At 39.6% G+C, this 16884-nt stretch overlaps 1 protein-coding gene across 4 annotated transcripts in view; it reads left to right on the plus strand.

The window, feature by feature from the left end:
• SPTLC2 (serine palmitoyltransferase long chain base subunit 2) overlaps positions 1-16120 on the plus strand; it is a 74469-nt gene extending 58349 nt beyond the window's left edge. For 3 of the 4 annotated variants that reach the window (XM_040067631.2, XM_040067629.2, XM_040067628.2), the window contains exons 10-12: positions 3142-3277; positions 5278-5407; positions 9987-16120. In XM_040067631.2, the coding sequence (XP_039923565.1) occupies positions 3142-3277; positions 5278-5407; positions 9987-10106 (386 nt within the window). In that variant the 3' untranslated portion in view covers positions 10107-16120. The remainder of the gene's footprint in view (positions 1-3141; positions 3278-5277; positions 5408-9986) is intronic. The other variant, XR_009207986.1, reaches the window with a different exon arrangement.
• Positions 16121-16884: the final 764 nt, after the last annotated feature.

Below are 16884 nucleotides of genomic sequence, written 5' to 3' on the forward strand. Positions count from 1 at the left end.
CAGTTCTAGTTTTTTTAACCTTCTGAAGAACTCAGTTCCAGTAATCTTCCCTTGCTTCCGCCTTTCCTTCCTTTGCTGAAGGTCATCACATTCCAGTTTCCTAGATGAAAGGATGTTACCAGAATCATTGCACAACTTCTATGCAAGAACAGTTGGCAGGGTAGCGTCTGATCTGGCCTTTTTTTGCGTGGTCTTAAAAATGCAGCTGCATACTGCCAAAAAAGCCGGTTGCTGGAAAATTTATGCAGTCCTGACAGTTTTTCTAGACCTACAGTTGAGTAGTTGTGAACAAAGCTCTAACCTTCAGGAGATGCTTGGGCTGGGAAGGGATTTAGAGTTGAGTTTGAGTGCCCAAGCACTGTTTGGGTTGTGAGTGTGATTAGCACTCACTGCTGTTTCCAGCACTGCTTAATTTGTCTTTGTGGTTCCCAAAAAACATGGTGGAACTGTACTAGAGTTAACAGCCTGCTGCACCAGTGTATACCAATGGGTCTGAACCAGCAAATGTTAAGCACGTTGAAATACAGAGAAGAGTACTTGCACAGAATGCAGGGAGAAAGGCAAGCAGAGGACAAAGAACCTGTGTTCAATTTTTGTTTGATTCCTGGTGCTTTGTTTCACCACAACTACAGTTCTCTTCAGATGGTAATGACGTGTGATGAGTAGTGAGCCATTGGGTAGAGATGCCGCTGAATATGTTTTGAAGTTCTTGGTAATGTTATCGTAGCCACAAGTTTTAAAAGAAGTAATAATTTCATTAAATTACTTGATGGGTCTAGAGTGAAGTAAAAGCTGATAGACTTTTGAGACCCACAAACCTGAACAAGGCAGTATCTTCCAGATCTGACAGTTACTTTTAATAGGTGATTACACCTCTGTAGAGAACTGAAAGAATTGTTCTTGAGACGTGTTTACATCACAAAGCTCTATAAGGACAAATGTAGAATCATAATCTGTTTTTAGTGGTAGGATTTTAGGGAAAACTGTGAAGCAGCTGCTAATTACAAATTAACGTTGCTCTTTAGTCTGGAAGGCTCTCAACAACGCGGAAAAGGGTGCGAATGTATAGAGGGGAAAACCATAAAGGTGAGGAAATTCCTTCTGCTTCAACACTGTAAACTCCATGCTTTATGGGAACACAGAGAAGATGTATGTATGGCAAAGGCTGCATTCCTTGTCCTGGGCAAGGGGCTGATCACAGCAGCTGTGTATGTTACTTTACTGCTCCATACTGGTGAAAGCGGATTTGTATTTTGATGCAATTGTACATCACTGACCTGGCATACCAGAAATTGGTGCATTTCTGTGTAAGAGATGTGCAGATGCAGATTTGTCAGAAGATAGCAAAATAGCTTTTTTTTTTTTTTTTTTTTTTAAATATAGGTTGTGTGGACTCTTGTTTATTTATTGATTGCCTCAATATTAGAAACACAAGTAGTGGCTTTAGGCCCACTGTTTTTAGTATCTTGTAGTAAGCCTCTTTTTTTTAAATTTTATTGAGTTTGTTTCTTCTTTTCAACTTCATTTAGCAGTCTGGGTTATTTAAAATGACCAAATAATTGGTCTGAAAACATAAGAGAAATCTGGGTCTGCAGCAGAGGATCTGATCTGATGTGAATAAATTAAAAGTTTAGTCTCGTTAAGTTCAAGAAGCCTTTGTGTTTTATTGAAATCTTACTGCTTTTTTGGGGGAGAGGAATTAAACTTCTGGAGAAACTCTGGGGGAGAAAAGATTAAGAAATAATGCTGTTAATGGAGAAGAAGAGATGTCTTAAGTGGCAGTCAGTGCTATTAAAAATACCAGCTTCTACCCACTAATGATAGGCCAAGTTTTGCAAACTTAACAGGTTTCACCTTTTTTTCCTTATGCTGTGCCTTTGATGGGATTTTGCTTTTGTTTGCCTGGTTGTGGGTGGAATGTCTGATACTCTTGGCAACAAGTACTATATAGGTTCTTAAAATTACATTTGTTCTGGCCTGGAGCAGAGCTGTGTGGGTGTTGCATGTTTCTTTGAGACCTGACATTCCTGTTAGTTAATCACCTTAGGTTATCTACAAATTTAAAGGAAGACAATTAATGTCTAGCAGCCACCTTCACTATGTGGCATACATCTCCATGCTGTACATTTAATGGTTCAGTTTATGAATCACCCTCCTGGGCAAGGCAGTGTTTGGGTAATCAGTTATCCAGAAATATACTTTGTGGACCAGAAACAAGTAAGTTAAGTGTTACTTATTGTAGTCTCATCAATGGCATACTGCTTAATCTCTTAAGCACATTAGAGTATTAGTTGATCAGAAATTTATTACAATGTGCTTAAGTGAGATGATGTGAACCTTTTTCTGGGCAATACAGGAATGTAGTACAGTGTGCTAGGCTAGAATTTAGTTAACTGATAAGTATGTTGTTCTATACATATAGCTGAACATCTGAAATACTTAAATTGTACTTGGTGTCTAATGTCCTGTGTACTAATTCTGACAAAATTCAAATAATCCCTACAGAAATGGCTGAATACATGATAAATTGGCTGCTGCCGCTTAAGTGAAGTGAGCTGGATTATCAGAAGTAATCGGTTTAATTTAGACCCAGCTCATTTTAACTGAAAAAGGTTAGGGAGCAGCCACATGATAGTCCAGAAAAGAGATCTAAAGAGGAAAGTAGTAATTTACAATAATGCAGGCAAGCAGGATAAAACATGGTGAACAGCACTAGCTGATTCAATAGGTTTTCCATTACTAATTCAAAGTGTAAGCAAACTCTTCTTCAAGATGCAGGTACTAGTGAATTCTGAGAAGACGTTGAATCTTGTTTTAAAGCAGGTAACTGCCTTTTTTTGTTGTTGTTGCTGTTGCCAGATCCCTCTTGATGAAAGAAAACCTGATATGGAAAAACTAAGCAGTGCTTGGGCTGGGTAGTTGTGCCTGTACTGGTCCGTTCAGACTTTTCAGAAAATGCATGATTAATCTTGGTTACATGAAGGAGAAGAAACTGCAAATCCCAATTTGCATTTATTCTTAACACTTCCATAAGCACAAGCAGGACATTGATGTCTTGTACTTTAGTTTGAAGTCTTGTATTGCAGTTATGGATGTGACTTAGGACAATTGAGTTCAGTCTCACCTTCAGTTCTTTTCTAGGGAGAGCACGTGTGCAGCAGCTAGCAGAGAACACGAGATACTTCAGGAGACGACTGAAAGAGATGGGCTTCATCATCTATGGAAATGAAGATTCCCCTGTCGTGCCTCTGATGCTGTACATGCCAGCAAAAATTGGGTATGTTTGGCAGCATAACTTCTTACCCATCTTCTTTAAAGCTAGGTTGGTGTAAGAATTAAAAGTTTTCTAAATATAAGAAAAGTTCAGTTTGGTTTTTGCTTTTATGATCATTACTGAGTCTTATAAAATATGGAAATTTCTATAAGTGATCTTGAGAAAATCGAGGCTTGTAGCTTGGGGCATCAAGAAAGTATTTCGGGGAAGCAATTTCGCCTCTGTGTGTCCTGTTTTAAAGGTTGGGTTGTGTATTTCCATTGTACTTATATGTAAAATGTATAAGTGTCCCAAAGAGGAGCTGAAACTGAATGGAAATTAACATTAAACGTCACTGGAGGAAGTCTTTGAACTAGCTCCTGGATCAGAAGGAGCCAGCATTTTCATTGATGCATTTTGAAAATTAGAAAAGGAAAAGCAGCGGGGCAAGACATGATGTCTTTCATGTATTCCAAGTTTTTAAGAGGTCTAGATATAATCACTCAGATATTGGTATCGTAAATATTAAAACAACTGTAGCACATAGGTTTGTAAATGCTTGTGAGTTTGTGGGATGCTGTGTGGATAATTAAGGCTAAAATTCTGCAAGGAGGATATATAAAGTATATATTGAAATTTTTTTCAACATTAAAAAAACCCTGATTTCAAGGACAGCTTGGCTTTGATCGCTACTTTTCAGGGTCTGTATAATGCAGTGCTCAATCAACATTTTCTGATTTGGAAAACAATTTCATTTTAAACTGTACTGAATGTCTCTAGTGCTTGACTAGCTCAGGCTTCAGTCTGGCACTTTTTATGGAGCTAGATACAGTCCTTCTCCACCCTTCTCAGTGTAATAAAATTTTAAAAGGCCTGTTACCTTTATGGGTGCTGCAGATTCCATGTCCAGCACACAGAGGCAGCTGTTTCCACTGCCCAGCCTCTCTACCAGTCAATACAATCTTTTCCTTGGAAATGTTCATGGAAATATTCATTAGCTGAGCAGTTGGGCCAGTATCTTACTTAAAATGAGCAAGAACAGAGAGCTCTGATGAGAGCTGGCCCTTAAGATCTGCATCAGGTTTACTTGATCCTTTGTCTCTCGTAGCCTGCTTTTAGAATAGTTCAAGAGTATTAAAGGGATACAAAATGAAGTGTATCAGGATGCACCTATATATAAGTAAAATAGCTGTGGCAGAAAATTTAAAGACCTATTAAATAATGTTATTTTTATATGTCCTTATAAACCTCTTAATTTCATTGCAACTTCTCACAAAAGGTCAGTTGAAAAAGGATTAACCATTTCCTGTGGCTTGTAGAGACACCCCCAACTGCACTGCCATTACAGATCTGATCAAAATCTTTGTGCCTCTCATTGTCTAAATCACAGGCGCTACTTTCTTTAATCTCCTTAAGAATTTGTTTTGTTGAAGATAGCGTGTGACAGTTGTATAGTATTTTTGCACCTTCCTTAAAAATATTAGGTATCATATTAAATGATCTCAATTGACTGTGGTGATTCAGTGGTTCTCCTGTGATACTTATAAATTATGTATGTGATGGTACATTCTGTGATGCAATAATGTACTTTAATCGAATTAAATTCATGAAAACAAAACATCTTGAATTTGCAGAAACATCCACTTTGGGTCATTGCAGCATGAGGGATTCCATGTACAGCCAGACTTCTGAGCCAAAATCACTCTTTCCTGTTGGAAAGATTTCCAAGCTTAGGGTGCAAATCCATTTAGAAACAGCTTGCTAGAAGACAAGTCTCTGCCACATATAATCTTTCATGTTTGTTAGAATTTAATACACTGAAACCTTTTGAGAAGGACCACCTTGGGACTGAATTTAAAAAAGGCTTTTGTGAGCAGGCATTTCTGCCTCTAAAAAAGCACTGGGAGCTCCAGACTCTGGTCTGACGGCCTTGCCACAACAAAGGCGTGTATGGGTTACCATCCTGAGTCCTTCATGCTCCTGCTTTGCCGCAGTAATTGTGACGATCTCGTTCTCTCTGGCAGCGCGTTTGGGCGTGAGATGCTGAAGCGGAACATCGGTGTTGTGGTTGTGGGCTTCCCTGCCACCCCCATCATCGAGTCCAGAGCCAGATTCTGTTTGTCTGCAGCACATACCAAAGAGATGCTTGATACAGTAAGTCTCTCATCTTGTCTTCCTTCTGCTCACACCTGCTAATAAACAGATACAAAAACTGTCTGGGTTTTGTACACTGGTTCAGTGTTTGGTACACGACATAGCTGAACCTAATCTTCAAAGCCCTTTGCAATAGAGCTGGTAACAGCTCCATCTCTTTCCTTGCTTCAACAGTGTGGAATGGCTGCTCAGAGTAAACCTCAGGACTTTCTTTATCCTATTTTTAAAGGAGACAATGCTTTTTACCCTCTTTAAAGGCTATACCTTGCATTGAACTGGTTAGAAGGAAACATTTTGCATCTTCTAACCCTAGATGCTAACGGTAAGGAAAAATTTTTTAAAAATCCTGAGAACCTCCAAAACATTTATATTCCTCTCAAAAGGAATATAAAGCATGATTACTAATGAGAATTTTTTTTCCAGACATGACTATTTCTGTTCTTGTTTAAAGCTGCAGAGCACTGTATCTTAAATAAACCTGTCCTAGTGAGTCTGTACCATGTGCACTGCCTTTCTCTCTCTGGCTCTTGCAGAGGGAATGGAGGTCTCCTTGAAGGAGACCTGCATCACAGTTAGGAGATGCTGCCTTCAGTGAGGATGGTGCTTACTCTCTGAATAACAGTCGAAAGAGGATTATATGAATAAATCTGTCTATTCTTATGTATGTCTTGGCATTTTTATGTATTCTTAGTATGTCTTGGTGTGGTAGCTACATTCAGTTTTGAGTCTTCTGAATAATCTTTTTTGATGGACATGTGTACGTGGGCTGTTTTAGGCACTGCCAAAGTTCTGTATTGCACTTTTCCCCCACTTCGAGGGTCTGTGATTCAGAATATAAACTAGGTTGAGTCATGAATCTGGACTTTGTGAGAGTAGACTTTGTCCTATCCAGACACCTACTTGAAAGAATCCCATAGGATACAGTCTCAAAAGAGCAGAGGTGTCCAGGACAGCTAATTGATTTATTCCTCCTCACTCCTTCCCTGAAGAATGATCTATCCTGACTTAAAGGAGAGTGAATGTGGTGAATGTGTAATTCAGAGTGAAGCCTGCATGGATGAACAAGCCAACAGAAATATATTATGAAAGTGTGCAAGAGATGCAAACACGGACAGGTGACCAAGGAAGTATAGACATGCAGTCTTGAGCATGCAGGGATGGGGTCAGGAAAACCAAGGCCCACCTGGTACTCAGTCTGTCAAAGGACATCAAATGCAACAGGCAGAGCTTTTATGGGCCATTAGTAGCAAAAGAAAGAGTAGAGAAAATTTGGAGGACTGCTGCTGAATGGCACAGGGAAACAGGTGAGAAATACGTGCAAGAGGCAAGGGTACTCAGTGCCTTTGTTGTCGCAGTCTGCTGGTGAGAATTAGGAATCCTGAGACCATGAGATTAGTGGAAAAGTATGGAGCAGTAAAGACTTACCTTTGGTGCGAGGAAGGCTCCAATAATAGAACATATAAACAAAATCAACATCCACAAGTCCATAGGATCTGGTGAGCTGCATCCACAAGCATTGTGGGAGTTGGCAGTCACTGTAAGGCTACTCTTGACTATCACCTTTGGGGGAAGAGTTCATGGTGGTTGGGGGAGGCTCCTGAGGACTGGAAGACAGCAAATGTCACGTTCTTCTTGAAGAAGGGCAAAAAAGTGTGAGGAACTGCAGGTTGAGAAGCCTTGCCTTTATCTTGAGAAGATTGTGGAGAAAAAAAAATATTGAAACGATTTTCAAACATTTTGTGGATAAGGTGACTGGGAGTAGTCACAGATTTAGGAAGGGGAAATCATGCCCAATGTCCAAGTATGATCATGTGATAACACTTCAATATGTGAACAGCAAATAGGATATCTAACCAATATTTACTAATGTCTTGTAAAAAAAAAAAATAGACTCAACCTTTTCACACTTGACTGCTGCAGAACTTACATAAAAATCAACAGCTTAAAATTACACACTTTTAAAATTTAATTTCTGTTTAAAAAGTTACTAAGGCAGTGCATGGTGTGAGCAGTTTCATAATGTGTGTGAAGTGTCATTGAGTAGTATCAACCTGCTGTGTATCTGCAGTGCTGTACTTGCTGCTCCTGAGTTGAGGTCTGTGTAAGTACCACATTTGCTCTCTTCCAAAATCTATCTGTAACTTTTATTACTCTGCTTTAAAAACCTCTTTTCCTGTCAATTCTTTCTGCATTTTCCAAAAAAGGTTTCAAATTTTGTGCATTTCACATAAGACTCATTGCTAGAGCGCCTCTGTAAGTGTTAAATGTACTAAATTAAAGAAATGCATGTTCAATATATTAGAGCTTGTCTGCTAAGAAAATTAATCCAGAGCAAAATGAGGTGTGAATTTTGAAGTGAATGTAGAAATCCCAGTTTAGCTCAGCGTGTGGAGGCTTTTTTCCAAGTTAGCGTAACCCCTTTATGCTGCATGCTCAGAACCCAGAACACTGGCAAGAGGAGTTAATAAGGAGCAAGTCTTTGTGTCAGTAGCTTTGTGCTGTGTTTTCTTGTGATGCAGTGAAAAGGGATTGATTTCAGGCAGCTAATCGTTAAGCCGACCTCAGGTCCAATCCCTCTGCTAACTGTGTCAGTATCCCGGAGGAGGAAGATCTAAAGTGAATGGACTTGGGGAGAGCTGGCAGACAGCTTCACTTCATTGACAGAGAGGACAACTTGTTATCCCATCTGTGTATTCAGGGATACTAACAAGGGCTCCTGTGGTATTTTTTTAAACAAAACTTATCTAGGTTTGAAGCATAGGGAAGAGAAGCTTGTCTTGCAAATAGTGATATTTGTAATGCTTCCTTGTTCTTATTAAATACACCCACATGATGAGGAACAGTTCTTAGTTAAAATCTTAACTGTTTTATGTAAATAAAACTTCCTTGCCTAAAAATATTTGGCTTAGGATCAGAGTGAAGTTCCTCATAACCTGCATCGCTGTGGGCTGTGCTTTCTTTTCAGTGATGAAAAATATATTACACTCTCCTAAAGTCAGAGTACACCAATGCCATTTCCTTTGTAGTCTTTGCTGGTCACATGGCCCTTTTTGTTTTAAATTAATAAAATCCTAAATCTGCATTCAAGAATAACAGTTAACATACTCTTTCAACAGAAATTCAGCTTTAAATTGCTTCCATATGGGATCTTTACTTAAAGCTTTGGCAGACTGTGCCCATACTTTTGTTTTGTTTTGTTTTTACCGAGGTCCAACTCCTGGGTTTGTCGTTCCCCCAGATTTTGGAGTGCAGGGCTTTTTGCTGCCAGATATAACAAGCATGAAGGGCCATTGTTTAAAGAAACAAAAACTTGAACTATCCATCTAGGAAGAAAAAACATGTAGAGCTATTAACCCCCATCTGCCAACTGTCCTCAAGAGACAAGCATTTGACCCAGATTGGAGCATTAACGTTGAATTAATGAAATTCTGAAGCAATGCTGGATGTACCTATCCCTGTAAATTTACAATTCAAAGCAGTGAAGAATGCCAACCTTTGAATTCAAAAAATCACATTGGACTTGGAAGTGATCTTCTGAATTAATTTTTGTCACTTGCCTATATAAAATAAGTAGCATCACGTGCTATCGCAGATTTGTCTGCAGCAACTGATTTATTTTGTACTTTGCTCTAAGAGTGTTCTGTAGAGAAATGAAGTTTAGGATTTGGCTTTTAACAGACCCTATTGTGTGTGGACCAATGTCTTATCAGAGATTGCAACATAATGGAAGTATGATTAACTGAGCTGGGACTTCCCTCATTCCTTACGCAAGCAGATGTTTGATCTCTGGTAAACTTCATAATATTTGAGTTCAGGTCAAAATGGTGAAAGGCTGTGCTAATTCAGTAGAAGTGTTCTGGGTCATCAGTTGCTTGAGTGCGGCCTTTGTGGCAACCTCAGTGGGATTTGCTTTCCACGGAGAAAATGCTTGGGGTCCTACCCAGAATAACTTTTTGTTTTTCTTTCCTTGGATTGTCTGGCAAAATTCTCCTGTGCCATATGGTTTATGACAGATAGCTTTCATCTCTAGTTGTATATGGACAATGCAAATTAACCAAATGTAGATAGAACAAATGCATCTATAGAACTTTTTAGCTCACTTAACGTAGTTTGTCTTTGCTATTTTGCACTTTAAAAAATACAGATCAGGTTTGCTAGTGCAGGTTGTTTTCAAACTGACTGACACATAAGGAGGAGTCAAACCTCAAACAAAATGTACTTTTTTTTTTATATTTCAGCTTCATTACCTCCAGGAAGGGAGGAACATTATTCTGTTTTTCTATTGATGAATAGTCACGGGGTTTGCTGGATATTACGATCCTCTTCTGGAACTGTAATAGTCTTGTAGATGCATAGACACTCTCAGTTAAGTGACCAGTGCTGTTTATGCGGTCAAAAAATTTCTGAACTCTAAATAAAAAAAAAAAAAATCCTATGCACTTCTGAACGTACTGGCTTCTATCACAGTAAAATCTCAAGTGAAATGGCTGTCAGAGTAGTCTGCAGGAATGTATAAAGGAAGATGTGCTGATAACTTGCATCTGTCTCCTCTGCTGATCCACTGTGGTCTCTTTGTCAGGCTTTAAAAGAAATCAATGAAGTTGGGGACCTTTTGCAACTGAAATATTCCCGTCGCCGTTTGGTACCTCTCTTGGACCGGCCGTTTGACGAGACAACGTATGAAGAAACAGAAGACTGAACTCCCTCCATGTGCCTCAGTGGGAGGGACAAACCCCATGGGACACTCCGTGGCACACAGGCCACAGCATCTGTGAACAACACACTTATGACTGCTTAGTATAAGAGACATTTCCTCACAGTACTGAAGTGGCCACATCAGCTCTAAATGGCATTTTGTAAATAGGGAGCGCAGAAAAAAATTCTTTGATTCCTGTATCTTCAGGGTCTGGCCCTAGAGGTGCTTGGCTTTTTTTATTTTTTTTTTTTTCTTGTTGCCTTTTTTTTTTTTTTAATTTATTTGTCTCAGTGAGTTCACAGCAACCCAAGTTGGCTGTGGCTGATTAGTTCAGACTTTGTATGCACCATTAGCCTCCCAAATGCTGGCTGAGATGTTGTGAGCATGTGTGACGCTGGCACGGCAGCATTTTCAGTGTCACTGCTAGGTGTCTGATCTTCCCAATAAGGAATGAGCTGACCTGTCTGTTTCTGGAGACTTCCTAGAGAAACTGTTGATTGCTAACTTTGACATATTTAACAAGATGGATAATCAACCAAAGTTGTTTTTTTTCATTTGCAGTTACTTATGTTTAAAACTTGAATTTAGCCTTTTTAAAATAAATGTGTTGTTGACATGTCACTGACAGGACCATTGTTCCCAAACATTATTTAGTTTTGTAAGCCACAGGCAGAAGGACTTCTGGAACTGTACCTCTTTTCCTTCCCAGTATGGATACCAGATTGTCTCCTGGTTTTGACACTAATTGCCCCTTTGATAGAGGGTAAGTGATGGGGAAGGGTTTGTTTTGTTTTTAATATTTCTGTTTAAAAAAAGAAAAAAATATGGGTTGTGCATGTGTTGCTTTCTCATCTTCAGGTTATTTTCTCTTGCTTTAGAATTATCATAAAGTCACGAACAAGTCACTGAGTCCTAGAAGGGTGCTCTTGGGTTTAAACAAACTAGAATACATCTCGTGCTTAGTCTTAGGACTAAGCCCCCTCAATAAGCAGGCCTATACAAGGGGTGACTGTTAGGAGAACCATCTATTTCATGTAGATCTGTGAAAGACTGCTGCCCTTTGCTGTGCTCACTGTTTCTTGCATCTGTGAGGTGTTCTTCACTGGCCCTGTTACGCATATGGACAGCTTGAATCTTGTAGGCATGTTTCATTTTGCCTGGCCAGCAAAGTTCCCGTTGGCAGCTGCGTGTCTGTAGGCCTTCCCTGAAGAAAGAGAATGTCCTGAACTAAACTGCATTTAGTTCAATATCTTTATTCTTTTGTACTTCTGTTACTGCTCAGCACTGCTCAAATGAGTGTTCGCTGAGCCAGTTGCTGTTTGGAGTCTTTATCTGCAAGTTTCATACTGTCCCTCTGTTTCAAATAGATGCCTTTGCTCTAACACACCTTAGAACTGGTCTTCACTTAATTTTGCATCTTGAATTCTTTCAGTGAACAGAATGGATCAACAAAAAGGTACCAAAATTTTTAAATATGGGTCAATTGCAGCATAGTTCTTTTCTGTATTTTATATTTAGACATATACAATTACTGCAAAGATAGTAAAATGTTAACATTGTGTCAATTGGGTTGGGCCAGCTCTTCAGTTTGGGTTAGTGAGATAATTTTTGCAGTTTACTGAGGTTTTAGAAACAGACTCATCATCATAATACTAAAGCAGAGAGCAACTCAAAGCTCTTTGTGTGGTGCTGAAAAAAAGAAATTCATTCTTTTAAAGTTCTTTAATGTTCACTCTGCGACTAACAGGGAGAGTGTTTTGGCCAAGCAGTTCTGCAAATAGATGTGGTGAGTTAAAGCAGAATTGGCTTCTATTTTATAGACTATCTAACTTAATGCATTTATAGATCTTGTTACATTTTAATATAATGGAACTTCAAAACACTGGTTCATTTTTTTCCCCATTGAATTTCAGAAATTTAATTATATGAAAAGAACTGAAATTGACTGTTTGAAAATAGGTTCAGATAACTATTTCTGTCTTAGTCCATTAATCTTGGTTGGCTCTTCTTCTGGAGCTGAGTGAATGCAGAGTCTGAGAAATCTGTATGTGCAGCTTGGATAGCAATGAAATAGTCTCACAGGCTCAGCCAGAGTGAATAAATGGCAGTTAGCTGAGCTTACCTTCTCACCCATGTTCTGCCCAGGACTGGCTCTAACATTCCAGCAAATTACCTGCTTTCTAACTTCAAGAAGCTTTACCTCAAAGAATTATTGATTTTTATTTTTTTTCCTCTCTGGATTGTACTAGGGAACAAGAGGACATTAGTACAGGAAGCCCTGACTTCAGCCCTGATCCTATTAACTTGATCATGAAATGGTTTAAGAGCAGACAAACCTGACCAATTTAAAGGCTTGGATCAGTAGGTACTTGTTTTTTAAGCATTCACAAATGTACAGTGTGTTTGTCTGCTGTGTAGTCGAGTCAGTTTGGGAACTGTGATGTATTAAGTTAGAAGTGGGTTATCATAGCTTCTGCAAGTGTTGAATCTTAACCTTGTCCCTGGGAATCAGTTTTAGAGCAGCTTGTCTTTGGAAGGGAGAAAAGCATCTGGGGAAATCTTCATAATATAAGTAAATCCTCTGTAATACTTCCGAAATGGCCAGTGTTTAAAAATTACTAGTGTCCATTTGGTTTCTAGTGGCACTTGTTGAAGAAATTGTGTTCAGGCTTCTGCCTTTTAGTATCTTTTTGCTATGTCACACTGTCTGCGTATAACTTTGAATTTGGGGTTGCAAAGACACTTCAGAAATAATTCCAGCATTTAGCATTTGCAGACTGCTTGGTTGCATTTCAGCCTTGCCATGTCCTTTTTGGGAAGCAAATTCTCCCACTCCTCTCTGAGGCCTTTTGTTCAAGAGAACCTGTTTTGACAAAGCCTTGTAAAAATAATGAAACCTGTTGAAACTGCTTCTGAAAATGTAAGAGTTACAAGTCCAAGATTTCACGCTTTTAATTCAGTAATTCAGTAATTCACTGAGCTTGAAAGCCAAGAAAACCTTTTTGCATCTGCTAAAAAATCTCCAGTAAGGGTTTGTGCTAGGCAAACCTACAGCGTGTATGCTGTCACAGTATGTGTAGGATGGATTGCTGCTTTGATATTTATGTACTGACCAGAAATCTGTCTCCTTTTTCTCCTGGCAGTAGAAATGAATGAAAGAACCAATCTTGAGAGATCACAAAGGAAGAAAAGCTGCTTAAGAAATAAAACTTCAGTCTCTGCCAACTTTTCAGAGACATTCTAATTGAAAATGACTCCTGGTATTTCTTAAGAGATGCAAAATTGAAAAGAAAATGAAGGCTGCTTTTGAACAAAGGATTTTGCCCAGTACTGTATATTGGCTAAACTTACTCATAAATATACAAAAGTTATCTTCCCAGTACCTCTCTGAAGAACTAAGCAAGCAAGTTTTTGCCTCTGTTAAGCAGAGTAAAGAGTTTAGAACCATTACTGTTTCTAAGGCTGATGGCCATATTCTTTCACTTGTAAGAAAATTGAGAAGCTCCTATTACCGAACATCAGCAAAGAGTGAGAGATCTGCTTCTTATTAGAAACTGGCCTTCCCAAGTAGATCTTTGTCTTAAGGAACCTGATTCATAGTTTTCCTTTAGTTCTTTGGCAGAGAAGAAACCGATTTTTTTTTGTGTCAGAATTATTTAGGGCCTTCATTGGTTTTTTATATGACATAAACTTTTGTATAGTATGTATATGGTATATTTAACTCTTTAGTTGCTCTATCTTTTCCTTTCTAAGTAGCATCCTTAATGAACAGTTCTGGTTCTTGAGTTACAGGTGTAGTATGCTTCTGCTTTAGGCAAAGACTCAGGAGAGAGTTGACCAAACATCTGAAGGAATTGCATTATCCATCCTCTTCTTGCTGTTTCCTCTAAGACTGCAGATGTGGTACTCACTGTTAGAGCTGCACCTTCACAAGGAACAGGCAAGGGAAGTGTGCCCATAAAATCAGCAGTTCTGTGCTGTGTGGATGAAGGACTGCTACAGCAGAGATGGAGAAAAGGGGTAGTCAATCGTGGCTTATTTTCAGCTGTACAGGGGTCTTTCATGTGTACTTGAACAAGTATCCCTAAATCAGGAATGCAGCTTTCAGTGCCTGAGTGGACACTCCTCTAAAACTTTTCCACACCAAGTAAATACTTCTTTTCCTTCTGTACAAATTTTGATTTCTTTACCTCTGAAAAGTATTTGGCTTACAGCTGTTTGCTTGTTCAGAAGCCATGTTTTCCATTCAGGGAGATCATAGGAGAGCAAAAGTGTGAGCATGACTCTTCATCTAAGAGAAAACCTTGCAGCACTGGATCTGAAGTACTGTGCATGAGCCCCCTCGCTGCATCACAGAGAAGGAAACTTATGGAGATGTATCCCAATATACAAAGCTCAGTCAGAATGTAGACAGTTTATATACATTATTTTTTCAGTTTACATTTGGCCTATGAAAATGTCAAGCATGCTGGGATCTGTGTGGATGGCACCTTCTGCATGGAGATTTGAGGCACCTGCAGTCTGGGTTTTTTTCAGCACTAGTGAAGTGCTGAGCTGTTCAGGCACGTTTAGTGTGACCCCTCAGCAGGTGCCTTGTTGGCTTTGGTGCTGGACCTGACACCCAAGTGGCATTGGATCACTATTTGGGAAAAGCACGAGTGATTTGACCTGCATGACCTGAACATGGTTTTAAAAGGAAAAAAAAAAATCTCCAATGCCATTCTGATGGTTTTGTATTCCTGTAAACATTCCCAGCCTTGCAGCTGTTCACCTGTTCAAGGATTCAGACATAATACTACAGCACAAACATGAAGTATTTGTGTGAAATATTGTGCTTAACCTTTCACTAAAAAGAGAAGCGTTTGCTGCAGACATTGGAACTGTTGTGCTTATATCCCCAAAAGGGGCTGGGTGAAGCAGATGATGACTGTGGTGTGTGTTGAAGGCCTTAAACTGTGATTCTTGGTATGAAGAATTAAAATTAAGACTGACCTTGAAGAATGCAGTGGATTTTAACCCACAGAAGAATACTCGTTGCTCTTAATTAAGCAGTATGTGCTGCTGTTTTCTTGAGAGGGAGCGGTTCAAAACTCAATTTGTGTGTGACCCTGGCTAGCAGCTGTTTAAGGAGATGTCTGAATGTGAGAACAAAAAGCAGTGCAGTTCTCTGCACTGATGTTCTTGTGTAGCTTACACAGTTCCTGTGTAGTTCCATCAGTAACTTGTTCCTGGGCAGCTGAAAGTGGGAGATTTATTGAGACTGTCAGGGATTTCAGAACCAGTGGCAGCTAGCAAATTCATTCCCTCAACGCTCGGTGAACAGGTCTCACATGAATATGCCAAGGGTTGGTGCCATTCCAAAAATACCCACGGTGAGGTGAAACATGCACCAAACCATCTGACCTTTGTAAACTTTTTTTTTTTTTTTTTTTTTTTTTTTTTTTTTTTTTAATGCCAAAGCTTATCCTATTCAGACAGTATTTCTGCTACCCCCTAATGGTATATTAAGCTTAATGCATCTCTAGCCTCCCAATATTAACTTCAGACCCATTTGAGAACTGAGGAATGCTGGAGCCTGAGGCTTTAGGCTAGCAGCCCCAAAGCCAATGGTGGCCCACATTTCCATGAGCCCTGGGCAGGATTACCAAGTCACAGCACTTCATCTTAAATTGCACTGTATTCTTATGCCTCTGTGTTGCTATAATGTACATATATATTGGATTTTTTTGTAGATAAGACATTTTAGATAAAATTTTTAAATGGGCTCCCCCCAAAATATTTTATGCCAGATGTCTAATTTTTTTTACACTTGTGATTAACATGAATATGGATGCTCTGTGGGCAGGGAAAAAGATAAATGGATGGTACATTGGCTTTAAAAAGGTAACAATGCATGTTAAAAAACAAACAAAAAAACCCCAACAACAACAAAAAAAAAAAAGAAAAATGCTTGGGGAAAAAACATTCAAATATATTCTATGTTCTGCATAATAAAGACTTTTAAAAACCCACTATAACAGGATTTTGGTGCTTTTTTCCTTAATGAGGCTTTCCCTATTAAGGAGACTGAACCCTTTTTCTCTTTTCCCCATCCCTCTCCCACCCACCCCCGAAAGAAAAACCTCAAAAAAATTAAACACGAGACTAGGTAAAACCAAAGGCTGTTTGAGAGCTCGGACAGATCACTGTTCCCCTCTAGCCTTGTACTCCAGAGCCAGGAAACCTTGCATGTGAGATGGGTGCTTAGCTGTTTTTTGGCAGTGTCTGGTCCATCGTACAGCAACGGCTTTGATGTGCAGTCTAGAAGAGCCGCTTCTGTTGCGGAGAGACGCCTGCAGTCGTAGCTGCTGTTCTGGTGTGCAGCACTCCCACGATGAGTGCCCGCTCTAGCTCGGTGCTGGCCCCAAAAGCTGCTGTGCTGGAAAGCTCGGCTGCTGCCCCTGGGTGCTGTTAGAGTGTCAGACTGCTCTCAGCTGCCGTGCTGCTAATGAGATGTTTGAAAGGGCTTCTTGATCCATCTCGCACGGGATTCTTGGCCTCACATCTGTCTTGCAGTTTGTGTCTTGTTTTAAATATTTCCTTCCATTCATCTCAGCCCTAAGTCTGCATAAACCAGATGTCGGCATTTTGAAAAGGAGGTGTGGGTCCCGATTTCAGCTGTGGGTATACAAACGGGCCCAGGTGATTTGCAGCTTTGTGCTAAGGCTGTAGAAATGTTGGGTTTTCGCTTCTACCGTCTCCCTTTCTCGGACTCTGCCAGCACTGGCACTTCTCAGTGGGC

The sequence above is a fragment of the Hirundo rustica genome, chromosome 6 (genome assembly GCF_015227805.2).
Source record: "Hirundo rustica isolate bHirRus1 chromosome 6, bHirRus1.pri.v3, whole genome shotgun sequence".
Classification (NCBI taxonomy): Eukaryota; Metazoa; Chordata; class Aves; order Passeriformes; family Hirundinidae; genus Hirundo; species Hirundo rustica.